This window comes from Rhinoraja longicauda, chromosome 3, assembly GCF_053455715.1.
Source record: "Rhinoraja longicauda isolate Sanriku21f chromosome 3, sRhiLon1.1, whole genome shotgun sequence".
Taxonomy (NCBI): domain Eukaryota; kingdom Metazoa; phylum Chordata; class Chondrichthyes; order Rajiformes; family Arhynchobatidae; genus Rhinoraja; species Rhinoraja longicauda.
The window spans coordinates 46,475,964-46,503,433 of record NC_135955.1 but is presented as its reverse complement, the minus strand read 5'-3'; the positions used below and the strand labels follow the sequence as shown (position 1 = coordinate 46,503,433).

General features: G+C 41.3%; 1 protein-coding gene across 1 annotated transcript; it reads left to right on the top strand.

Moving 5' to 3' along the window:
• The first annotated feature begins 323 nt into the window (after nt 1-323).
• Nucleotides 324-24,533, top strand: vldlr (very low density lipoprotein receptor). The gene is made up of 19 exons (XM_078396066.1): nt 324-675; nt 7,438-7,557; nt 10,385-10,507; nt 11,593-11,715; nt 13,081-13,452; nt 14,284-14,406; nt 14,480-14,602; nt 15,444-15,563; nt 15,648-15,773; nt 16,379-16,550; nt 20,225-20,446; nt 20,657-20,775; nt 20,851-20,990; nt 21,415-21,556; nt 21,986-22,135; nt 22,819-22,917; nt 23,426-23,503; nt 23,722-23,891; nt 24,089-24,533. Exons 1-19 carry the CDS (start codon nt 609-611, stop codon nt 24,122-24,124), a joined length of 2,625 nt encoding a protein of 874 aa, XP_078252192.1. The 5' UTR covers nt 324-608; the 3' UTR covers nt 24,125-24,533.
• Nucleotides 24,534-27,470: the final 2,937 nt, after the last annotated feature.

The following is a 27,470-nucleotide window of genomic DNA, read 5'->3' as shown; positions in this document are numbered from 1 at the left end:
CCCATTCTCTTGCCTTCTCCCCATAACCCCTGACACCCGCACAATGGACAACACATACTGCTTTGTTCATGATGGATACACCCTGGATAACTCTTGACATTATAAAGAGGTGGGTTCCTCTTGGCCTAACCTACAAATATTGGAATACGAATTAACTTTTCACTTGGACCTACTCACCCGCTATGGAAAATCAGGTAAAACTGTACATTGAAACTCCTTCGCAAATACGGTACAAATTGGCAGTAAGAGCGATTAACCAACAAGGGGGGGGGGGGGAAGAGGGGGGTGCTGTTCAACTAAATCATTCATAATCAGTCGGTTTCCAGGCAGCAGTATCGACAGGTCTGGATTTGCCATGCAGTTATTTAACAATGTAATTAGATTAGGAGGCACACACCGACCAACCAGTTGTTTCAGAGAGCAGTGGGGACGCATTCAGGCTGATATAAGAGCACGTCCCTGCGTCATTCTGGCGTGTCCGTCGATCTTCAGTTTGCTGTGAGCGAGCGAGAGAGAAGGGGCAGAGGAAAACAAAAAAGCCCACCTAATATTTCCCCCTTTACTGTACGAGAACAAGGCTAAGCTTTCGCCAGCAGGAAGGCGGCGGGATGATTCCGATCCGTGTGATGTTGTTGCTGTTAGCAGCGTGTATCAATCGGTGCAGGCATGTAAATGGTTAGTAATATGACTCCATTATCTTGACTGTAAAGAAGTAGGTGGCAATGTAAGATCTGCAGGCGAAGGGAAGAATGCAATCTTTAGAAATTGGCATGAAACGAGTGACTTTGAGCCGCTGGTATTGCCTGCCGTTCTTTTTTTGTTTTATTCTCCCTTTAGACGCTGTAACGTTGAGTGATCTGTGATTCGTGCCGGACTGCATGTCTGAAATGGGCTTTGTTGTGACAATCTTAAGGGCTTCTACTCATTTCCTTGTGATCATTCGCTCTTGGCGAACAGTCGGCTGATACTTTATAAGGCTGCAGTTAATTGTGTAGGTTTTTTTTTTGTGAGGGCGGGTAATGGGGATTCTAAATCCTTCGAGATTAAAACTGCCTTGTTAAAATAGGCAGTGGAAATGCCAATATTAAATGTTTATTTTTACAAACTTGTAAAACTCATTACACTTTAGTGAATGCTGGAAGTCAGCGAATTTTAAGATGCCCAATTTTAAATGTGCACTTGTCAGTAGTGTGCAGATAATTGTATTTCTTCGGTCCGACCAGTTGGCTTTTGATTTTCTCTTTTAATTTGGGCTAGGATTGTGTATCGATTGTGTAATTCGGGAAACTCATTCAGCCCCTGAGTTGCGCCTGCTCCATTAACTGAGCAGCATGATGTAAGTCCTCGGCAGCGTTGCGATGACCAATGAATAGATTGGGTTCCGAATTAGTCGCAGGTATAAGACGTGAATAAATGAGTCCACATGTTCAAAGGACAGTGAACTTGATGCAAGTGTTCCACTAGTCAAGTTCTAGATCTGCCTTCAGCACAAGGGGCAAATAAACTAATGGATCAATTTTAAAGTTAATTTGGCCCTCTACTTGCCTCCACACAGCCACCTCTGATAGTAGCTGGACTCGGGACCAGCTGGTGGAAAAAAAATCAGAGTATAGAGCTTGCTTTTTGGCTTCTATGTGTTTAACTTTTTTGATAAAAAGGAAATGGCACAATTGGACTTTAACCATTTGTCCAGAATTTGGGGCTTGTCTTGTATTTGACCTTGGCATGGTAGTTTCAAATACGCGGGGTGTATCTATTTAAAAGGGTCGAGGCCCCACATTTGTTGGCATGTGCGCATTTGTTGAATGTGGGTCAACATGGCTGGAGGCGGGAGGCGGGAGCGGCGGCTGTGGTGCGCTGCACCTTGAAGGTTACAGAGCTCGTGTCCTGCTCCTGTTATTTGATACCTTGAACCACGGACCCGCCTCTGCAAGAGATTGGTCAGCGGCTTGTGCCAACCTTCCAATGTCAACCCTCGTCGCCGCGCTTCCTCCAGGGAGTCGTATTGCAATGTGACCAACTTCAGATAGTCGCAAAGCTGGAGTAACTCAGTGGGTCGGACAGCCTCGCTGGAGAACAGGAATAGGTTTTGGGTCGAGACCCTTTTTCGGACTAAGAGTCTGGGGCTGAAACGTTTTAAACCAGCATCTGCAGTTCCTTCCTACGCATTAATTTCAGATGCGCGTTACCATTTTTCGCCTTTCATGTGAAACGGACACGGGCCCTTTGGCCTCCCTTGTTCATGCCGCCCAGGATACGCCTATGCTTGCCTCCCTTGCTCGCCTTAACCCGCGTCCCTCAATACATTTCCTATCCATGTACCAGTTCAACTGTCTTAAATGTTATTATACCTGCCTCAACTACCTCCTCTGGCAGCTTGTTCCATCTACCACCACCCTCTGGAAAAAAATCTTGCCCCTTGGGTTCCTATTAAATCACCCCCTTAAATATATACCCTTTAGCTATTTAATCCTACCCTATCCCTGCATTCACCCTATCCCCCTCATGGTTTTGTACACTCCCAAAACTACCATCAGACTAGTTCAATAAATAATATCCTGACCTGTGCATCCTCCCTGTACAACTAGGGTTCTTGAGTCTTCTGGACTCTAGGCAGTTTAATGGCATATTTCCTATTGTAAGATGACCAAAATTGTTTACCATACTCTGCAGTCTTGCCAATGCCTGTACATCTGTAACATAACATCCCAATGTTTATACTCTGTTCCGTGACTGAAGGCTAGTGTACCAACACCCATCCACTACCTTATTAACCTTTGACACTATGTACTTGCAGATCACTGTACTTTACAACCCTCCCATGTTCTACTGTCCATGGAGGTCCTGCCATGGTTTGACCTCTCCAGAATGTATCACCTTGCACCTATCTAATTTAAACCCCATTTGCCATATCTCGGCCCACTCCCAGCTAACTAAGATCCCACTAATTCTTGATAACCATTTTTACTGTCTATTATACCACCTACTTTATTCCTACCTGTAAACTTACTAAACATGCCTTGTATAACCTCATCCAAATTTATATAGATGTTAAACAGCAATGGGACCAGCATTATCACTGAGGCACAGAGAGTTGTGAATCTGTGGAATTCTCTGCCTCCGAAGGCAGTGGAGGCCAATTCTCTGAATACATTCAAGAGAGAGCTGGATAGCTCTTAAAGATGGTGGAGTCAGGGGGTATGGGGAGAAGGCAGGAACGGGGTACTGATTGAGAATGATCAGCCATGATCACATTGAATGACGGTGCTGGCTTGAAGGGCCGAATGGCCTCCTCCTGCACCTATTGTCTATTGTCTATTAGTCACTGGCTTCCTTCAGTCAAACCACACTTGGAAATGTTGTATTGCAATGATGGTTAATCACCCTCTAACATACCTGCATTTTTAGTACAAATCTCAGACAGTTTTGTTGCAAAATACAATGGCCCATAGTTGAGTCTAGGTAAGATGTCATTCACTCCTAGTTAGGAGTGGGTATTTGACCCAGGGTTTTTTGGTGGTCATCTTGTGGCATTAACCAGATTCAGTTGTGATCGACAACAGACAAAACCTGGCTATTTGAAACTGAATTAAATCCTAATGACTGTTCAAAAATAAAGTGCTTTTATTGGAACAGTGCCAACAGCCCAATTACAATGGGATAAGGATTAGCAAACGACAACTGGAAGCTTTTCCTTGTTGATAATGGGTAATAACTTTATAGGATCTGATTCTCCATGTACTATATTGGAATATAAGTGAGAAGCTGGTTCACCTGCCAGAAATGTTTCCCATCCCCAGGTATAAAAGGGTGGATTGCATGTTGCAGTGGTAGGGATAGTAGAAAGACTTGAGTGTTGAAGATGGCAATGTGAACCAAAAGTTGTAGAGATAATGATCCCATGTAAAGTTTGGCTAGGATCAATAATTTTTCGTTTAGTGTGCTGAAGGGCCCTGTTTCCACACTGACCAATGATCACCTGCACACTAGTTCTTTCCTACACACCAGGAACAATTTGGAATTCAATTTATCTACAAACCTGCATGTCTTTGGAATGTGGGAGGAAACCAAATCTCCCAGGAAAAAAAACCCAGTCATTGTGTAAACATAGACTTCATGTGCTGTGTGTAGGGAGTTTGTATTGAGCCCAGGTCTCTGCTATGAGGCAACAGCTCTACTGCTGCTCCACTGCACTTTCAACAGATTGTCCAACCTAAGTTTCTGATATTAATTTCTGACTTCCATCTATATTTTATCTGTTCCAGTTTTTTTGTAGCTCTTGATAATTGATACAGCCTTCACTAATCTGCAATCATCTACCAATTCATTTTCCGTCCATCGCCATAAAGGGCTTGAACCCGAGGAACCTATTTGCAGCCTGGCCTGATCATATGGGGCTTGGCTGTTGCCATGTTATGTTTTTGCAGGATGCTGGCAGTGGCACACTGGGAGCTGCTAGCTGCAAAGCGTTGTCAGTCTTGCTCATGCAGCCATTTTGAAATTGAGTAACTAGTGAGCTATAACCAAACTGCTAATGATGGCAAACTAACCCCACTATCCTGATGGCTTGCTATTTCCATTATTTATCATGATAGTCAGAGCTATACAGTATGGAAACTGGCCTTCTGGTCTGCCTTCTCTATGCTAACCAAGTTGGCATTCTGGTCTAGTCCCATTTCGGTCATATCTCTCAACTCTTCCTATCCATATCTGTACAGATGTCTTTTGGAAAATTGTATTTGTATCAGTTTAGTTTGCTATTGTCACATACTGAAATACAGTGAGGAGCTTTTTACATGCTATCATTGTCAGCAGAAAGACTACACATGATTATAATCAAGTTGTCCAGAGTGTACAAACACAGGATAAAGGGAACAACATTTAATGCAAGATGAAGTCTGATAAGATAGCCCAAGGGTCTCCAATGACAAGAGATGGTAGGTCAGGGCAGCTTTCCAGTTGGTGATGGAATGGTTCAGTTGCCTGATAACAGCTGGGAAGAATCTCTGAATCGGTAGGTGCATTTTCAAACTTCTGTGCTGTTGGCCTTGCCTAGACAGTGTGAAGTGTAGATGGAATCAATGGAAGGGAGGTTTGTTTGCATGACAGTCTGGGCTGCTTCACAATTCCCTGCAATTTCTTGTGGTCTTGGATGGAGCTGCCCCCCAAATAATGCTGTGATGCATCCTGATAAAATGGTTTCTGCAGTGCATCTGTAGAGGTTGGTGAGAGTTCTAACTTTAGTTTCCTCTGGCTCTCATTCCAGATGCCGATTATCCTCAGTAAAAATTGTTGCCACTAAGGTCCCACTTAAATTTCTCCCCTCGCCTTATGCCTTTGCCCTATAGTCTTTACCATAGGAAAAAATAGCACTTTCTTTATCCATGCCCTCTGAATTTGTATACTTCAGCCTCCTGCACTAAAGTCTCAGTGTATTATGCTTATCCCTATGACTTGAGCCCCTAAGTCCAGTTAACATCCCGATGAATCTCTTTTGTACCTTTCCACCTTGACATCCTTTCGAAAACTAGGAAACCAGAACAGCACATAGCCCTCCAACAACTTGTACAGCTGCATCATGATGTTCCAAGTTTTGCACTTGATACCCTTCCCAACAAAGACATGTATGCCAAATGTCTTCTTCGCAACCCTGCAACCAGACTTGCTGCTGTTGGGAACCATGCACCTGCACTTGGATCTGTTCTGCAACAATCTCCAGGGCTCTGCCATTCACTAAATCCTGCCCTTGCTTGACATATCAAAGTGGAACAACTCTAGTCAGAGGTGAACCCATTTGGCATACCTCAACTCGTCTTCCTAAATGATCTAGCTCCTGTTGTATACTTGGATATCTGTACTCACTGTCCCAAAATATCTGCAAATTTTTCTGTTTGCTGTCAGTAGCAATTTAGAGGATGAACAGTGGATTTAACACTAACCCATGCAGGACATCAATGCTATTAGGAACAAGTGAAACTGGTTTAAAAGTAAATTCATTACTACTTTAAAAAAATGGCTTCAGTTAAATTCCATTCAAATCAAGACTGCTAATGACACAGATCATGGCTAACTTGCAGGGTAAAGAATGAAGTGCAAGTGTTGCTATACCCTTGATGTACTGAACTGATGCCTAATCATAGAAACATAGTAAATAGGTGCAGGAGGAGGCCATTTGGCCCTTCGAGGCAGCACCGCCATTCATCGTGATCATGGCTGATCATCCACAATCAGTAACCCATGCCTGCCTTCTCCCCATATCCCTTGATTCCACTAGCCCCTAGAGCTCTATCTAACTTTATTTTAAATTCATCCAGTGAATTGGCCTCCACTGCCTTCTGTGGCAGAGAATTCCACAAATTCACACCTTTCTGGGTGAAAATGTTTTTTCTCACCTTTGTTTTAAATGGCCTCCCCTTTATTCTTAGACTGTGGCCCCTGGTTCTAGACTCTCGTTGCACCTCCCCTTTACCTAATCTGGCACCACTGAGATAATAATCTGCCTCCTTGTTTTTGCTGCCAAAATGGATAACCTCACATTTGTCTACATTATATTGCATCTGCCCACTCGCTCAACCTGTCCGAGTCAACCTGCAACCTCAACGTCCTCTTTGCAGTTCATACTGCCAGCCAGCTTTGTGTCATCTGCAAATTTACTAGTGCTACTTTTAATTCCATCATCCAAATCATTAATATATATTGTGACTAGTTGCAGCTCCGGCACTCCACTCGTCACTGCCTGCCTTTCTGTAAAGGACCTGTTTATTCCTACTCTTTGCTTCCTGTCTGCCAACCAATCTCTATTCATGTCAATACCCTACCCCCAATACCATGTGCTCTAATTTTGCCCACTAATCTCCTGTGTGGGACCTGATCTAAGGCTTTCTGAAAGTCTAGATACACTACATCCACTGGCTCCCCTTCATCCATTTTACTTGTCACATCCTCAAAATTCCAGAAAATTAGTCAAGCAGGATTTCCCCTTCATAAATCCATGCTGACTTGGACCAATCCTTTGACTGCTATCCAAATGCGTCGTTGACTCCAGCATCTTCCCCACCACCGATGTCAGACTAACTGGTCTATAATTCCCTGTTTTCTCTTGCTCCTTTCGTAAAGTGGGATAACATTAGCTACCTTCCAATCCATTGGCAGAACTGCAGTTTGGATGTATTGAAAAACTGGTGTAATATCTGAGGCTATTAGCGTTAGCATGTTCTAGCTCAATCTTAATCAAAACTTCAATTGATCTACATTGCCCATTTGAACCCAGCTACTGTATTTCATGGGGTTCATTTTGTTTACTCTGCTAAGCCTAGGAAAACCTAGGAGACTGGGAAAGCTAAAGAAGCTACCAAATGGAATGCTACACAAATTAATGCCAAGATCAGCACTTTTCAACTTTGGTTATTAAATTTCATTTCAACATTTTCTTCCAAGGCTCTAGAGTATCTTGTGAGGTGTCACAATTTCAGTGCAGAAATGGCCGTTGCATCCCATCTCTGTGGAAATGTGATGGTGAGGATGATTGTTCTGATGGAAGTGATGAAAGTTCCTGTGGTAAGTCTTTTGGCCAAGTGGTTCACTTTTTAGTACTGGTGTTGCACATTTCAGTAGTTAACATATTGTTTGAAACATATTTAATTGCTTTCTTGCAATTTTTACCTATGGAATAAATTGTAAACTGACCTGTTACTGTAATGCTAACTTAAATTGCTTGCAGAACCCAAATGGGATTGCATTGCAGATTGTTTAATTTTGATCTTAAACCTCATGGTTGGTTGCACTAATTGTTGAATTGATAATTTAAAATGTAGACTCTGCAGCCAGGAGTTAGTGAATTTCAGCCAGAACTGAAGGTGGCTCTAAAGCTAATTGAGTCAAGTGTTTTATTGCCATATGTACTGAAACACAACTAAATTTTCACTTGCAGCAGCACAACTGATGTAAGCATAGTTCTCTGTAAACACCATCATAAACAAAGTTCAAAATATTAAAAATAAGCAATAGCACTACAATGATAAAGCTAACTTGTTACAGTGAAGCATAATATGAAGTTGTAGAAATTGTTTTATAGCATGAAATGTGGTAAACTGATCAAATCATCCATGTTTGATAATCAGGGAGAGCAAATTTGTCAGTTTCAGGTAGATGACCGTGCCTGTTACTATAACTGCCCCATCTGTATGTCCAAGTTTACCTCTGCCCGTTATAGCAGAACTAAAACTTAGTATTAACTAGGGTAATTTCTCAATGATTCATTTCACTTGCTGAGCTTGGATATTTAATCCTGGTCAATTTTTCAATCACCCACAAATCTTTTCAGATCTTTATCTTTAATCTCTTGAATATAACCATGATTGTTTAGAATTAGTGATTTGATTGCAGACTCATCATGACTTGTTGGTACTCATCTGTTAAACCTGGATTGTACTGACCCAAAATCAATGCATTATTTTCTGGCCAAACACTATAATGCCTTGTGATGGATATTGTTCATTAAGACACTTGTAGACAGTTAACTGTATTGCATTGGCAACTAACTTTCCTTAAATGTGGTTGTAGTGAGCTGACATCATATTTGGATAAGATCTAAGTGACTAGTTTACTTTTCTTGAACTTTTTACTTTCCCTTAACTTCTCTTTCGACTCCTCTCAATTCCTCCAAATCCAAGGCATAGCTATGGGCCCTGCTACCTCCTGCACCCATGCAGAATTCACTGACCATTAACTTCACGACTAATTTCCATCCTGCACTCAAATTCACTTGGACCAACTCCGACATCTTACCGTTTCTAGATCTCACCGTCTCCATCACAGGAGACAGAATATTGACTCATCTATTATAAACCCACTGACTCCCATAGCTATCTAGACTACACTTCTTCCCACCCTGCTTCCTGTAAAGACTCTATCCCCCACTCTCAATTCCTCTGTCTACACCACATTTGCACCAAGATGAGATGTTCCATACCAGGTCACGGGATGTCCTCTTCAGGGAATGGGGGTTCCCCTCTTCCATTATAGATGAGGCTCTCACCAGGGTCACCTCAATATCCTGCAGCTCTGCTCTTGCTCCCCTCCCCATTCATAACAAGGACAAAGCCCCCTTGTCCTTGCCTTCCACCCCATCAGCTGTCGCATACAGCACATAATCCTCCAAATTTTCGCTCCCTCCAACGGGATCCCACTACTAGCCACATCTTCCCATCTCCACTGCTTTCCGCAGAGACTGTTCCCTCTGCAACTCCCTGGTCAACTTGTCCTTTCCCACCCAAACCCTGCCCTCCCCATGTACTTTCACCAGCAAACGCAGGAGATGCAACACCTGTCCCTTTACCTCCCCTTGACTCCATCCAAGGACCCCACCATTCTTTTCTGGTGAGGCAGATGTTCACTTGCACCTCCAACCTCATCTACTGTATCTGCTGTTCCAGGTGTGGACTCGTGTATATCAGCGGGACCACGTGACGGCTTGGCGATAGTTTTGCTGAACACCTCTGCTTAGTCGGCCTAAACCTACCTGATCTCCTGGTTGTTAAATACTTTAACTCCCCCTCCCATTACCACAGACTTTTCTGTCCTGGGCCTCCTCCACTGTCCGAGTGAGGCCCAGTGCAAATTGGAGGTACAGCATCTCGTATTTTGCTGATGTAGTTTACACCCCAGCGGTATGAACATTGACTTCTCTAACTTCAGGTAGCCTTTGCTTTCCCTCCCTCTCCAACTCCTTACCTTCCCAGTTCTCTGACCAGTAGCTGTATCCGAATACATTTATCTCTGCCATCCACTCCCCTGACAGTCTGAAGATGGGTCTTGACCCAAAACGTCACCCATTCCTTCTCTCCATATATGCTGCCTGTCCTGCTGAGTTACTCCACCATTTTGTGTTTACCTTTGATTTTAAATCAGCATCTGCAGTTCTTTCCTACAGTTTTCTCGTTCCATACTTTGTGAATTTTCCCATACTTAGTCGAGGGATACTTGGGTAGAATGTCACCTATTTTTTCCACACAGGGCTGTAGTGAGCGGAGTTTTTAAATGTGGAAATTGACTGCAATGAAATATTTTCAAGCTATCTACTAGTCTTCACAGTTATCCTTTCCACATTTTGTAGGAGAACCTAATGCAATGCTCCTAGTGAAGGTGTTTGTGCATTTATAAATGCACAGGTCAATAAAAATCATAAGATTAATTGGAGCACATTTATGACTTTAGCTTCTTGCAAGATCTGAAGAATTGAGTTCGACCAAGCTTCAATAGATTTTGTAGTGTACAAATCTATTAAGTGACTTTGGCATAACTTGACTTTATTGCTTGAAAAATAGTCATTTTAATCTACCCAGAGTGTTGCACCTATCCAATAAATTGGCACTTATTTTCTCAGCTAGGAAAACATGTGGTGATACTGACTTTACTTGCCATGATGGTCATTGTGTGCCTGGAAGGTGGCAATGTGATGGGGATGCTGACTGTGAAGATGCTTCAGATGAAAGCCCAGAAGTGTGTCGTAAGTATCATTAAGATTGAGCTTGATGTTGTTAAAATATCTATGGATATCTTATTCATAATCAAATCCAAAACTGTTGTTGGCTCAACATACCATTTGTTTTGAAATCTGAACTGCATCAGATGACATTTTTGCTTCAAGTTGAGACGGGTTTAAACACTAATTAATAATTGGGAATTCTCAATTTGAATTGGTTAGTTGTTGCAGTAGCCTGTGTTTTGACAATTCAATGTCTTCTACTGGCACATCTATCTTTATGGGAACTTGCAATTGGACTAGTTGGATAAGTGGGCAAGGCTAATGGCTGGCTTCCGACCACTATTATCCTGAGTTTTTAAACTATCCAGATCTCATTAATTTACTTCCAACCACATGATGGGAAATGGCCTGTATCAGTCCTGAAAACTTTAAGCACTGCCAATGAAAATAGAAACTTAGCAGCTGCAAACTGAGCCAGTCAAGCAGCACATGGGAAGTTAACTTTTCAGGTTGGATGGTGGCAAAACTATCAACCAGTGGTCAGTCAGACTTCTGTGCAGAGTTTTCACAAACATGTGGTCACGTTTCTCCCTTAATCTCAATATGATTTGGTAGTTTAATTATTCACTAAATTGTTCATGTCAGGAACAGAATTGGGCCATTCAGTCCATCAAGTCTACTCCGCCATTCAATCATGGCTGATCTATCTCTCTCTCAAACCCATTCTCCTGTCTTCTTCCCATAACCCCTGACATCCATACTAATCAAGAATCTGTCAATCTCTACCTTAAATCTATCCATTGACTTGGCCTCCACAGCTGTCAGTGGCAATGATTTCCTGTGCTTTGTATACAACTGTACAGTCCAGGGAGGAAATAAAAATGTGTGGAGAATGAAGTGAAGTAGGATTAGTATAGAAATGTCTGCCTGGTGATAGACATGGGCTGATGACTGTAATGGGCTCTAAAGGATCCTGTACCTGAGATGACGAACATCCTCTAATTATACCTGACAATGTTCAGACTTTTTAAAATGAGAACTCTGTAGTGCATTGACATCTTTTTCTTTCCCATTACATTTCCTAACTTGGTCTTCTTATCCTCCAGACATGAGAACCTGCCGTGTTAATGAAGTCAGCTGCAGCCCTGCATCTACACAGTGCATTCCTGTGTCCTGGAGATGTGATGGTGAACATGACTGTGATAATGGTGGAGATGAAGAAAACTGTGGTAGGTTAAGTTGCTATTGGCCCACAGTCAAAATGTATGAGGTGGTGGAGGAACTTGTGTAGTTGCCTTGCTGTTCCACAGGGCAGCATGGTGGTGCAGAAATGCTGCCTTGCAATGCAAGAGATTCAGGTTCAATTCTGACCATGGGTGCTGTCAGTACAGTGTTTGTACATTCTCTTTTAATCTATGGATTTTCTCCAGAAGCTCTGGTTTTTTCCCACACTCAAAACTTGCAGGTTTGTAGATTAATTGGCTTTGGTTAAATTATCTCTAGTATGTGTCGGATAGTGTTAGCGTGCAGGGATCGTTAGTTGGCGTGGACTCAGTGGGCCAAAGGACCTGTTTCTGTGCTGTATCTCTAAAACTAAAGCTAAAAAACAAAGCACTGGGAGTCATCCTGATCTGGATGCTTGTGTGTGAAGGTTCCACATCCCCTCTGGCCATGTGGTATTCCACCCATGCCTCAGTCTTGTAGATTAATTGGCTACTGTAACCTGCCCCAAATGCTTAATGTCAAATGCAACTGAGGAGTTGATGGGTATGTGAGAATAAGTTGCAGAATCCTGGAAAATGGGTGTAATGGATTGGCTCCCCAGGACACAACAAGGTCTGAGATTTCCATTATGTTGGTACTGACCAATTGGTATCTTGTGGTGATACTGACCTAAGCCAGAATCAAATGCCAATTCTACGCATTCCATTTGAAGCTTTTACCAGCTTCTATGTACCAGGTGAACATCTTGGACATGGGTATGGTTTCTACTGGCTATTTCTTGGATTGTCTAATGAAATTTTACTTTTGTTTACCTATAAAGTTAAAAAGAGGTGACATTTGTCAGAGATGGAATCTTCCACCTGCAATGTGATCCACGTCTTTTCATTAACAACAACACTCGATGTATTAGGCAAACATCTGAAGCAGAGGGCCTTTATTGTTGCCCAAAACCAGATAGCATTGGACTTGTCGTTGATCCGGCTTGTGAAATGGGCCTCAAATGCAGCTCGAGTCTGGGCAGCAAGAATTGCTTGTATCAGCCATTTATTTGATAGTCTTTAACGTGTTGCATCAAGTCAGGGTGGTGGAGGGAGAAGAGTTGAAGAAGCCTTGGTTCTCCTATTGTACTGCAGCCAAGTTTGTTACTATGGCACTTCATTGTTTAGAAAGATCAACTTTAGCATGGGTTAATTGAATTAATCCTAATCCACAAAATGCAGCAGTCTAAATTAAATTGTCATGAAGAATTTGGTCTCTAATCTTGGTGTTCACTCTTGATACTGCTTGAAATAATACTTATTTAAAGTTATTGTATGATGACCATGACTTGAAAACAAGCTTTTGATGGTTTAATATTGTAACTCTTTCAGGTGCTCTGACTTGCAGTGTCCAGGAATTTACTTGCTCCAGTGGTCGATGCATTTCCAAGACGTTTGTGTGCAATGGTGAAGATGACTGTGGCGATGGAAGTGATGAAAGGGATTGTGCTCCACCCACCTGTGGCTCACATGAGTTTCAGTGCAATAGTTCTGAATGTATCCCCTTCCAGTGGGTGTGCGACAGCGACGTTGATTGTGCTGATCATTCTGACGAATCTACAGAACGCTGCGGCCATACTCTTCCCCCCGTCGTGAAATGCTCCGCTGCTGAAATCCAGTGTGACTCTGGTGAATGCGTTCACCGCAGGTGGTACTGTGATGGTGATGCTGACTGCAGGGATGGGAGTGATGAAACCAACTGCTGTGAGTATAATTTTAGAATTGGCATTTGAATTGTAATTTCTCCAATTCTAAGAACATCCAATTGTAGGAAACTTCACTGCAGCTTGGATTCATCCCCCTCCCTTGGGTTACTTTTGAATTTGCTTAGATAGGGTACATCAAAGTTGACTAAAGACTCCATTAGCTTTGACAATACTTGCCTGGATGCCTGTCCTAATTAGGCCAATCTATTTCTCTTCCCCACCCACCAAATCCAGACTTTTCCATGTTGCAGAAATAGTTATTCTATACTAAACCATGAGGGATGGGAATTAATCAAAGTAATTCTCTCCCGACTGGATATGTAAAAGATCCTCTTTCTCCCCTGAATGTTGATCAGATTAGGCACACTTGTTTAGTTTAGAGATACTGCATGGAAATATCAGCCCATGTCCACACCAACCAGCAATCGCCCCATACACTGGGAACTATCCTACAGCCTAGGGACCATTTACAACTTTACCATTGCCAATTAACCTACAAACCTGTATATCTTTGGAGGGTAGGAGGAACCAGAGCACCTGGTGAACATACAAACTCTATGCAACAGCACCCATAGTCAGGATTGAACCCAGGTTTCTGACACTCTAAGGCAGCAGCTTAAATTTCGGGTTTCGTTTTTATAAATCGACAATTAAGTTACAAACCTTTACATCTCAGGAGTGGGGGAACTCGGAGCACCTAGGGGGAACCCCACACAGCCATGGGAGAACATACAAACTCTGTATAGACAGCACCTGTAGTTGTAACCGATAAATATTAAAGCAACCTCCAGTGGTGCTCTTGCCTGCAATGTACACTTTGGTTTTTCAGCTCCTCACACTTGTAGACCAGACAACTTCAGATGTGGTGATGGCAACTGTATCCATGGAAGTAGACAATGTAATGGTTTTCGAGACTGTTCTGATGGCACTGATGAACTTAACTGCAGGAATGGTAAGTAATTTAATTATTTGACTACAATAACTAATTTGGCAAATTTAATACGGCTTAATATTTGCCATTACAGTTTCAGATTGTACAGGCCCAACCAATTTCAAGTGCCACAGTGGAGAATGCATTGACATGATTCAAGTGTGTAATCAACAGCAGAATTGCATTGACTGGAGTGATGAACCCCTGAAAGAATGTGGTAAGTAACTCCAAACATCTAACTGATCCTCACTCGGCTGTTACCTTTGAGCTGTATATTGTAGTGAGTCCAGACGAGTGGTATTATCCAAATACTTTATTGGTATAAAACCCGTAACAAACGCAACAGACTTCTTTCTGGACGAACACTAACTTCACTCACTAATCTAATCTCTAATCTCTCGTTTGGCGCCAAGCATTTAAATACCCCGCGCTTCCTCACCCCGTGACCGTAACCCAATCCGAGGGTTCTATTACCTGGCCAATCCCTATGTCCCTACAATATTGTCATTCTTCAATGTCTACCTACATTGCAGATGCTTGTTATTGTGGGCTTCAATTGCATTGGGTCACCATGTTTTTATTTCAAACTATGAAAAACTGTGGTACAATGACTTGTGAAACAAACTGATAAATGTTCTTGCAATTTTGGTGTTGTATCCACTAAATAAACAAGTGACTGAACTTTAGGTCAGTAAGATTTTCCTGAAAGACTACATCCAATAAACTGGCCTTCTAGCATGTGCTGCCTCATTTTGACTTGTTATTTAAATTTTATGGTGGCACTGCTTGTGTTGAACCTACTTTGTAATTGTGACACAAGATTTGACTTTCTAAACAAAGGCAATATATTTTAAGTGAAACTTTTTTTAACTGATCAGTGATTGGAGCTCTGATTTCTCACTTGGCCTTTGATACACTGAACCTGCTACAACCTGTTGGTTGATTCATCACATTAATAGCTTTAAGATTCTTGAAGCAACACACCCTTTCCCTCATCAATTATGTCAACATTTAAGGTACTTGACTTAAAGTAATGAAGAGTTTTCACTTTTACTTAGGTTTGAATGAATGCTTGGTGAACAATGGTGGCTGCTCCCATATCTGCAGAGATCTTGTAATTCACTATGAATGTGATTGCCCTGCTGGCTTCATGCTGGTTGACCAAAAAACATGTGGTGGTAAGTGACTATTCTGTTAATAATAAGACTAATACACACTTGCAATCTCTCACTAATTTGTGGTCCTTCTTCCCACCCTTGCAGATGTCGATGAATGCCAGAACCCTGGGATATGTAGTCAAATCTGTATTAACTTGAAAGGAGGCTATAAATGTGAATGTTATAATGGCTATCAAATGGATCCAGCTAATGGAGCCTGCAAGGCGTTAGGTATGAGTCTTGGAGACTAGTTTTCTCCCAATCACATTCTCAAATTTGAGGTATAATCTAAGGTCCAAGTTAGATTTCGATACCATGGTTTAAGTTGTCAGACTGCCCAGCACTTGAGTTTAAACTAACCTTTTGCATTGAATATGCCAATAAAATTGAGCAGCTCTGTAAATACCTTTATTTTTTGCCAAAATATGGTTATGAGTTTATATAAACTATATCCCCACAAAGGCAAGGTTTTAAGGTGTGCAGGATAAACACTATTTAGTGATGGATGCCTGAAACATTCTTGGTTTGGACGCAGATACAATAGTAGCTTTTGAGACATTTGTAGCTCGGCACATGGGTATGGTTTACATGCAAGTGGAGGAGATTGGCTTAACTTAGCATCTTGTTTGGTATGGACATTGTGGGCTGAAGGGCATGTTCTATTCTATGGACTGGGCTTGCTATCTGAACAAATGATGTTTGGGATTGCATTGTGAATAAAGTAAAGAAGTTTAAGACTTGACTCAATAACAGTCAATGATGCTTTAATGTTGCCATGCAATTACTTAAAAATGGATGTTGAGTTCATTGCTAATTGCAAATTATTTTAAACCTAGGTAAAGAGCCTTATTTAATGTTCACTAATCGCCGTGATATCAGAAGAATAGGATTGGAACACAAAGAGTATACCCAAGTAGCTGAACAGCTGAGAAATGTTATAGCGCTGGATACTGATTTTACAGAGCAGAGACTCTTCTGGACTGATTTGGGCCACCGGGCAATCTTCAGGTAACTGTACAGTTCTTTGGGTTGAACCAGTGTAAGCTTGACATAATCTCAATATGTTCATGTGTTAAAGTAGTGTTTCAGATGGCCTTTTCAATTAACTACGTTAATTAGTTGCAAGACTAAAGCAGGAATAAACAAGAGACTAGGTGAATGAATAATTAGCTTGTCAATTCTACAACTAGAGTGGCATAGTCTGTAATCATCCAGCCACCAATCTAGTTTTCTCCATCACATGTAGGCCTCTATTCCAGATCTTCACATGGGAGCATCTGTAAAAGTGGGGCAGGAGTGTTGATATCTTGGTGAGTGATGACTTAAGGATTTGCAAAAGTTTAAATGAAATGTGGAAACTAGGCTAGAAGCATGAAAATGACAAAGATATGGCAGTGAAATGCACTAGGACAAGCCCATCCAGTGGGCTGAGGATGGAAGGAACTGGTTGCCAACTTCTGATAAAGTAAGAATCCAGGTGTACATTGTCTTCAAGTGGTTGTAGGACTATGCTTTTGAATGAGAGAGCCATTAAGTTTTCGATGCACATTCTGGTATCCTTTGGCACAAACTATGTCAGAAAGAAGGGGATGAATATTCAGCAGTGTGACTTTAGAGTGCTTGGAAAAATGCTGAAAAGCAGGACCTCCTGGGTGGTTATCTCTGATTTGCTTCCAGTTCCTTGTGCTGGCAAGAGCAGGAACAGGGAGATACAGGACCTGGATGTGTGGCTGAGGAAATAGTGCAGGGGGCAGGGATTTAGATTCTTAGATCACTGGGATCTGTTTTGGGGTAATGGGGAATTGTACAAAAGGGATGGATTGCACCTTAATAGGTGGGGACCAGCATTCTGGTGGGCAGGTTTGCCACTGCTACACTGGTGGTTTTAAACTAAATAAGGGGGGTGGTGTCAAATGGGATAGTCAAGGATGGAGTTAAAGGGAAAGAGAGTAAAGGGATAGTTAATGACCCCAGAATTAATGGGAAAGAAAGCTCACAAACGGATAGGAGAGTATGGCCAAGTGTAATAGGGATCGATGTGAATGGTGAGATGAGTAAGGAATTAAAAGTATTGCATATGAATGTGTGAAGTAGAAGTAAAGTAATGCCACTGTGGTGATGGGTGATTTCAATATGCAGGTAGACTGGGAAAATCAGATTGGTTCTGGACCCCAAGAAAGAGTTTGTAGAGTGCCTCCGAGATGGAAAAGGCAATTACCAGAGAAAAGGCAATTATGGATTTAGTGTTGTCCAATGAATCAGATTTGATACGAGAACTTGAGTTAAAGGAACCGCTTGGAGGTAGTGATCATAATATGATTAGTTTTCATCTACAATTTGAGAAGAAGGTTAAATCGGAAGTGTCAGTTTGTTGCAGTTGAACAAGGAGACTATGAAGACATGAGAGAGGAACTGGGCAAGGTAGACTGGAAAGGAATCCTAGCAGGATTGACAGTGGAACAGCAATGGCAGGAATTTCTGGGCATAATCCGGAAGACGCAGGATCATTTCATTCCAAAAAGGAAGAAAGATTCTAAGGAGAGTAGGAGGCATCCGTGGCTGACAAGGGAAGTTAGGGATGGAATAAAACTAAAAGAAAAGATGTATAACACAGCAATTCACTAAGGAAGACACAAATGTCTTCCAGATGTACTGGAGGACAGAGGATCTAAGGGAACTGAAAGACATTTTCATTAGGTGAGAAATAGTATTGGGTAGCCTAATGGGACTGAAGGATGATAAATCCCCTGGGCCTGATGGTCTGCATCCCAGGGTCCTCAGGGAGGTGGCTCTAGAAATAATGGATGCATTGGTGATCATTTTCCAATGTTCAATAGATTCAGGATCAGTTCCTGTGGATTGGAGGATAGCTAATGTTATCCAACTTTTCAAGGAAGGAGCGAGAGAGAAAACAGGGAATTACAGACCAGTTAGCCTGACTTCGGTGGTGGGAAAGATGCTGGAGTCAATTATTAGAGGTAATAACGGTGCATTTGGATAGCAGTAAAAGGATGAGTCCAAGTCAGCATGGATTTATGAAAGGGAAATCATGCTTGACTAATCTTCTGGAATTTTTTGAGGACATGACAAGTAAAATGGATGAAGGGGAGCCAGTGGATGTAGTGTATCTAGACTTTCAGAAAGCCTTTGATAAGGTCCCGCACGGGAGATTGGTGACTAAAATTGGAGCACATGGTTTTGGGGGTAGGGTGTTGACATGGATAGTAAATTGGTTGGCAGACAGGAAGCAAAGAGCAAGAGTAAACGGGTCCTTTTCAGAATGGCAGGCAGTGGCGAGTGGAGTGCCACAAAGCTCTGTGTTGGGGCCGCAACTGTTTACCATATATATTAATGATTTGGAAGAGTGAATTAGAAGCAACACTAGCAAGTTTGCGGATGACACAAAGCTGGGTGGCAGTGTAAACTGTGAAGAGGATGTTGGGAGGTTGCAGGGTGACCTGGACAGGTTGAGTGAGTGGGCAGATGCATGGCAGATGCAGTATAATATAGATAAATGTGAGGTTATTCACTTTGGTGGCAGAAACAAGGAGGCAGATTATTATCTCAATGGAGTTAGGTTAGGTAAGGGGAAGGTGCAGCGAGACCTGGGTGTCTTTGTACAACAGTCACTGAAAGTTGGCGTGCAGGTACAGCAGCCAGTGAAGAAAGCAGAACAAGAGGATTTCAGTATAGGAGTAAAGAGGTTCTTCTGCAGTTGTATAGGGCCCTGGTAAGACCACATCTGGAGTATTGTGTACAGTTTTGGTCTCCTACTTTGAGGAAGGACATCCTTGTAATTGAGGCAGCGTAGTTTCACGAGATTGATCCCTGGGATGGCGGGACTGACTGAGGAAAGATTGAAAAGACTAGGCTTGTATTCACGAGTTTAGAAGGATGAGAGGGGATCTTATAGAAACATATAAAAGGACTGGACAAGCTAGATGCAGGAAAGATGTTCCCAATGTTGGGTGAGTCCAGAACCAGGGCCCACAGTCTTAAAATAAAGGGGAGGCCATTTAAAACTGAGGTGAGAAAAAACACTCACCCAGAGAGTTGTGAATTTGTGGAATTCTCTGCCACAGACGGCAGTGGAAGCCAAATCACTGGATGGATTTAAGAGAGAGTGAGATAGAGCTCCAGGGGCTAGTAGAATCAAGGGATATGGGGAGAAGGCAGGCACGGGGTATTGATTGGGGACGATCAGCCATGATCACAATGAATAGCGGTGCTGGCTCGAAGGGCCGAATGGCCTCCTCCTGCACCTATTTTCTATGTTCCAGAAAAGAGCAATAGTTGCAGAGCTATGTTGTATTTGGAAATTGTGTTGAATGTTTGTCTTTTTGGGAAGAGAGGCAGGGGCTTGTGCCTTGGCATGGCTTGAACTGGTCCATATCTCCCAGCTAGACATCTGGAGTAATTGATATGTAACTTTGTGCAGTCTCAAAGGATGAAGATTACTCCTGACCAACTAATGGGAGGTTTGACTCCAGACTTAAATATCACTGCACCAGCTTCATTGGACAATTGAAATTGGGTAACCACTACTAACTAGGCTAGCATTGTCCATGAATTTGGGCAATATTAGTTTGAATCGTTTGAAACAGTGAACATAATAAATCAATTTAGATGGGTTTTGATTGAATTTCGTGTTCTCTTTTGAATTAAACCAAATTGTCTTTCAGCACTTTAATCGACCAGCCAAGTTCATCTAGCCATTACAGAATTATAAATGATGTGAAAATCCCTGTGGGAGTTGCTGTGGACTGGATTTACAAGAACATCTACTGGACTGATCTGGGTTTCAAAACTCTTTCTGTGGCAAACTTCAACGGAACCAAAAAGATAACACTCTTTGACACCGATCTAAAGTCACCTGCTTCAATAGCTGTTGATCCACTTGCTGGGTATTTAATTTTGTATTCTTGCACACATCCAATAGAACTAGAGTATTGAAAGCTGCCTTCCAATTGAGCTTGAATTAAAACTATGCTACTCTATCTTAAACATTGAACACTACAGTTGCTTTATTACCAATAAAGATATATTGTATTGTATTGTATTGTTAATGTGTAGTTGCCATCAACCTAAAGATTTCTAAAAAACTTTCTCTGCAGATTTGTCTATTGGTCAGATTGGGGAGAGCCAGCAAAGATAGAGAAAGCAGGAATGAATGGTGTTGATCGCCAGCTCCTGGTTACCAAAGATATTCAATGGCCAAATGGAATTGCAATTGGTATGCATCACAACATTCTTCCTTGGCTTTTGTTTGCCATTTTGAGCCAGCCTGACTGTTTCTCTCTGTTCTCAGATCTTGTGAAAAGACGCCTTTTTTGGGTTGATTCAAAAATGCACACCTTGTCTAGTGTGGACCTAAGTGGACAGGACAGAAGGAGAGTGCTCTTGTCAACAGAATTCCTTGCTCATCCTTTTGCTGTTGCTGTATTTGAAGTAAGCATTTTGTATTTTAAAAGCTTTTAAATTCAGAGATACAGATGGTAGTGTGTTAATCCAAGCAAATGAACTTGGTTTTTAACTTGTGCCTGTCAATGCTGCTTGAATTTTTAATTGACCAATTAACAGCTTGGTCTGTTAATAGCTTGTCAAAATGGACAAACAAGATATGTATACAAGCTTCTGAAGAAACTCTGCAGATTGGACTGTCTGTGTAAGCAAGTGGACACCCAATATTTTGGGTTGGGGTTCTTAAGACTGAGGGGTCCCTTTCCTTCAGATGCTCCTGATCCACTGAGTTCCTCCAGCGGTTTTTATTTGAGATTGCAGCATCTGCAGTCTTGTCTCCAAGTAAGATGTGTAACCTGACAACTTCCAGGAATTGTTTTAATGCAAGTGACTCTATGGCAACTCCTTTCAGGACCGTGTATTCTGGACAGATGGAGAGAATGAAGCTATCTATGCAGCCAACAAGTTTACAGGGGTAGATGTGGTCCAATTGGCTTCGAACCTCAATGAACCTCAGGATGTCATAGTCTATCATGATCTTGTACAGCCTTCAGGTATGAACTTTAATCTTGGCACACAGTTCCTTTGGCAAATGTACACTGCATTTTAGTGCATTGCGATGCCAGCAATAGTTGACTTGTTACAATGAACAATGAGTGCATCACAATTGACCTTTTCAAATCTTCACTTTGGACATTATCTCCACTGACTCATTATTTGACTACGTCTTGACCACATATTACAAAAAAACAAATGCAAGCTAATAATAAAACTATATAGCATCTGCAGCTGTTTTGCAATGCCAGTTTCTTAATTGAACATGGCATTCTTTTTCAATAAATGTACACTAAAAGCATGTCACCAAGTTTAACTTTGAATTTGGGTTGTACTTTAGAGGCCCCCCCCCCCCCCCCCCCCAAGTATGGGTTTGTGACATTGATTTTCAGACTATTAACTCCAATGCCACAACTTTAAATCTTCAGGGAGAAACTGGTGCAGTGGGCAACTGAAGAATGGAGGCTGTGAATACATGTGTCTGCCTGCTCCTCAAATTAACAGCCACTCTCCAAAATATACATGCATGTGTCCACCTGGAATGGAGCTCACACAAAATGGCCGTCAATGCAAGACGAGTATGTATAACTGGAGGCAAATCTTTTCCTTTCCATTAATCTTTTGTCTAGATTTGAAAGCAAAGATGCCAAGAACCTGACACCGAATTACTTTAGCTTGTATTTGAGCAGGATTTGCATGTACTTTGCATCAATGCAATATATCTTGTACTACAGCCTTGCATTATTAATCCAGTTTAATCCTAACTAGGGTGGTGTTTGCATGTTCTCTCCAACTGTGGGTCACCAGTGCTTGTCTGCTCCATCCCAAAGGCATGCAGGTTGGTGGGCTAATTGGTCACTGCAAAATTACCTTCTAGTGATAGACTCTGGGCATTTGGGACTGAGATTAAGCTACTAGAAACATTTAGGCAGAGGATGGGGAAATAATGGAAATAAATCAGCATGGTCTTGATGTGTGGAAGGACAAATTCCTAAGTGTCAACAGATTACTTGTATTAAGTCTAAATATGCTTCTATTTGACTTTAAGACAACCTCATTTATATTGTTCAAGTGATTGATGATTTGAGACTAAATGGGCTATTTTGGTGCCCTTGTGAATATCTGGAACAACTCCAACTTGTAATCTCTACCTTTTATTTGGGAGGGATGCAGGCACTTGGTAGCCATTACCTTTCTCTAACATTGCATTGCTGAAGTGTTGTATGTCCTTGAGTGTCTTGAAATTGTACTTTTCTTAAAGGAACTGCAACTACTGGAAATGCTCGCTTTCATCCATCTGCATCTCAGGCACTTTATTCTCCCCATGTAACAATACCAACACTCTTGCCTGGCTCTAGAGGTAACTTAATTTTTGTGGTTCACTTGAATATAACATTTAGCTCAACTATTTTGCTCTGGGTTTATCACTAAGCATTAGTTAGCATTTCAAGCAGGAATGAAGGCCAAACAAAACTCTTCTACTCTGAAGTTCCCAACGCAAAACATCCTCCATCCATGTTCTCCAGGGATACTGCTTGACCCGCTGGGTTACTCCAGTGCTCTTTTGTAATCTGAACAGCATCTATAGTTCTTGTTTCTTTCGTGTGTTTGAAAGTTTAGACAAAGCATTTTGAGCATCAGAATTGAATTTATTTTACAAAATTGAACAACTCTAGAAATTGCATCGTGTGCACCAATATCAACTTGTGATTTCCACCTACAGGAAATTTGAAATGTAAAACTTCTGAAATGGTAGTTACTCCAAAGAACTTTGACTCGAGTCTTTAAATTTGCATAATTATATAAATTTGCTTTTCTAATCCAAGGATGAGTCTTGGTTAATTTGAATTAATCTTTTGTACTTTCAGGTAAAAATGTAAGCATTCCACTCCAATTGAACCAGTTTGGGAAAGGATCAACAGCTGTTTGGATAATCCTTCCAATTTGTAAGTGCTTGTTCTAAAAGTCATTAAGATTGCAAATATTTGGTAGTTGTAAGCAATTAGCCTGACAATGGCTGCGTGTGTAAAGTTGCCTAATAGTTGCGATTATTAGACTACAAGTCATTGGACTTGTATGACAATTTGGAGACATTGTGTAGCAGTGTAGTCTGGTGCATTGATCCAAATGTTAAACTGTTTGTTTTGAACCACTTTAATTTCAGTGCTTTTGGCAATAGCTGGTCTTGCTGGATATATCGGACTGCGTAACTGGCAGAACAATAGCACCAAAAGTATGAACTTTGATAATCCAGTCTACTTGAAAACAACTGAAGATGACGTGAACATTGATGTCAACAGACAAAGTCAATCAGTTGGCCATACATATCCTGCAGTAAGTATGTCCTCAATTTGGAGGTGAGAGCCTTTTTACAAATCCTTTGCAAGCCTTTTTACAAATCCTTATCCAAGCAATTGAATCAGTTTACATTTTGAAGCAAGTTGGTCTGACCCTGTAACATGAATAGAATGTAATGGGTGTTTTGTAGGTTAATTTGTGAGCACATTTGTAACTACAGTTTTATTTTTTAGATTTCAATTGTCAAGACAGAAGATGATACAACTTGATCTTCAAGATTTATTTTAATTCCTTCGAACAGCTGCCAGCTCTGTGACATAGTAGTTTGCAAATGTTTTCTACATGTAAATATTTATTTAAGGTAAAATGTCACTGATTTTGGTACTATTCCTCAATCTTGAGGTATATAGATTAACTATGCAAGCACTGGCCCAAGGCCATGAAAATGCAGATAATCTAAAATTGCTTGTATAACTGTAAATAAGTCATTTGACAGCTCTGTAAATAACAAATATACAGTAACACGTTTTTCAAATGGTTGAAGGACAAGACAAACACAACTGCCAGGATTTGTATGAATTTTTGTGCCAAATGTAAATTTTTGACTGGATTGTTTACAGATTTACCCATGTTTGGGAAAGCAATACTAAATACAATAAATTTCATTATTGCATTTGACTTCAAGCAGTTAGATTTCCTATCTCTGAACTACTTGAATTTAATTGGTTCTATTTTCTATAAGCAGACCCTATATGAAACAACAGATGGTGACTGAAGCCATAGTCCTCCAACCCACTTTAGACTTCCAGTTTAGCATGCTGTATGTCTCACTGGCATAACTCAGCATGACATTGATTATTTTGACTAGAGCATTGGTCACGGGTTTAATCACTGGTAAATGCTCTAAATCTTAGATCTTTTGTTTCATGCCCATACTTAATGTCTGTTCTCATGGCACCCCAATTTAAGATCTACTATTCAAAACTTTACTCAAGTTTTAAATGACTTTGCCTGTCATCACACTGGTTTGGTGCTATAGACAATAGACAATAGACATAGGTGCAGGAGTAGGCCATTCGGCCCTTCGAGCCAGCACCGCCATTCAATCTGATCATGGCTGATCATTCTCAATCAGTACCCCGTTCCTGCTTTCTCCCCATACCCCCTGACTCCGCTATCCTTAAGAGCTCTATCTAGCTCTCTCTTGAATGTATTCAGAATTGGCCTCCACTGCCCTCTGAGGCAGAAAAGCTAGTAGCTTTTGTTTTACTAATTGTATGGAGATGGTTGGAGCTGTTCTCGCCAAGTTCCAGCTTTGGTTCAGGTGTCATCCTGTGAAGGATTATTCAAGTTGTGCTGTTTCTTATTCCTGGGTGTCACGACATTCATTTAAACTAACATCAACTTTCTTACTCCAAGTCTGTACACTAGTGATGCTGTTCCTTGAGCTATTTAATCTCTAATCTCCATCTTTTTGCCAATTGGACAGTATTGTTTAACCTTGCAGATATGCTAAATCAAAGATTGGACACCAGATCTGTAATTGCAGTGTTGAATCTTTGGCTGTTCCTTTTTGCATTTAAAGTGACATGCATTAACACTGGTTCAGTAGTGAATTTTTGGTGCTTGTCTCAAGTACTCTACTAAAACTATAAATGCAAAGATAGTGGATACCCTTTACCCTGGGAAGGAATTCTAATGTCTTGCACACGGGTTGGATAAGTGGCAATTGGATAATGTTTAGAAAAATTATTAGCCTTTTGTAATGGGGCAGCTGAGGCAACTGTTTTGCACATTTGTTGAACTTTAAGGCAGCAAACAATAAAATAAATGTGCTCTGTTAAACTTGCTTGAACATGCCATCTGGAATTAAATGTGGAATATTATTTTAGCTGATATGTAGTGGCTATTTGAAATGTAGTCTTTAGGAGACCAGAGAAAATGGGATTGAACCTCTGAGGGTGCAACAACATTGTACCTCCAATCCTTTCACATGACTGCATTAAAAACCTCCACTTTAGATTTTAAAGGTTAAATTTTCGATTATGGTAGAACTGGAAACCTTTCCCTCTTCACAGGTTCTGCCTAACCACTCCTAGAATTGGCTGCTTTGGTTAAAAAATACATAGCTTGAATGTGTGAGGATCTACTGCTTCTCTGCTGCTCATCCCAGATTTTTAAATGCAAAAGCAGCTAATTCTAGAAATGGTCAGACTGGGTGTGGAGATGATGTTTCCTGTTCCACCAAAATTTGAAAGTTTAACCATAAATCTAATCTTGAGGTGTTTGATAGTCATTTGTGAAGGGATTGGAAGAGTACAATTTTGCTGCACCCTGTGTTTCAGTCTTAATGATCCCCCTTATCTCCTATACATTAATGATTTGGACGAGGGAATTGAATGCAACATCTCCAAGTTTGCGGATGGATGCTAGGAGGCTGCAAGGTGACTTGAATAGGTTAGGTGAGTGGGCAAATGCATGGCAGATGCTGTATAATGTGGATAAATGTGAGGTTATCCACTTTGGTGGCAAGAACAGGAAAGCAGACTATTATCTGAATGGTGGCCGATTAGGAAAAGGAGATGCAACGAGACCCGGGTGTTGTGGTACACCAGTCATTGAAAGTAGGCATGCAGGTGCAGCAGGCAGTGAAGAAAGTGAATGGTATGTTGGCATTCATAGCGAGGGGATTTGAGTATAGGAGCAGGGAGGTTCTGCTGTAGTTGCACAGGGCATTGGTGAGACCACACCTGGAGTATTGCGTACAGTTTTGGTCTCCTAATCTGAGGAAATACATTCTTGCCACAGAGGGAGTACAGAGAAGGTTCACCAGATTGATTCCTGGGATGGCAGGACTTTCATATGAAGAAAGACTGGATAGACTCTGCTTGTACTCGCTGGAATTTAAAAGATTGAGGGGGGATCTTATAGAAACTTACAATATTCTTAAGGGTTGGACAGGCTAGATGCGGAAAGATTGTTCCCAATGTTTGGGGAAGTCCAGAACAAGGGGTCACAGTTTAAGGATAAGGGGGAAGTCTTTTAGGACTGAGATGAGAATGTTTTTTTTCACAGTGGTGAATCTGTGGAATTCTCTGCCACAGAAGGTAGTTGAGGCCAGTTCATTGGCTATATTTAAGAGGGAGTTAGATGTGGCTAAAGGGATCAGGGGGTATGGAGAGAAGGCACGTACAGGATACTGAGTTGATCAGCCATGATCATATTGAATGGCCTACTCCTGCACCTATTTTCTATGTTTCTATAGTCAGCAAGAGGCCATTGCTTAAAGCAGCTTCAATTTGAGCAGATTCACACAATTCTTTCACGATCAAGGTTGCTGCCAGATTAAGGAATAAGATATCCACAACATCCCTTGGAAATATTTTTATCAAGCAAATTTTTTCTCTCTTGCCCCTTAGCCAGACAAATTATCTGCAACATTGGACTGGTTTTGTACCCTCCCAAGGATTGCATTTATAAGCAGGGATAGGCCACAACTAGTGTGCTATGCATGTCCAGGGAAACCCTGGTATGTGTAATTTATGCTAATATAAAGCCCTTGTGTTTGTTCTATAGAATATTTTGTCATCTGTATAAAATAGAACATTCCAATGT

Coding starts and splice junctions, on each gene's coding strand:
- vldlr (XM_078396066.1), top strand. CDS start 609: ATGATTCCGATCCGTGTGATGTTGTTGCTGTTAGCAGCGTGTATCAAT. Junction 14,603..15,443: donor TGAACCCCTGAAAGAATGTG/GTAAGTAACTCC, acceptor ACTTTTACTTAG/GTTTGAATGAATGCTTGGTG. Junction 22,918..23,425: donor ACTCTTGCCTGGCTCTAGAG/GTAACTTAATTT, acceptor TTGTACTTTCAG/GTAAAAATGTAAGCATTCCA.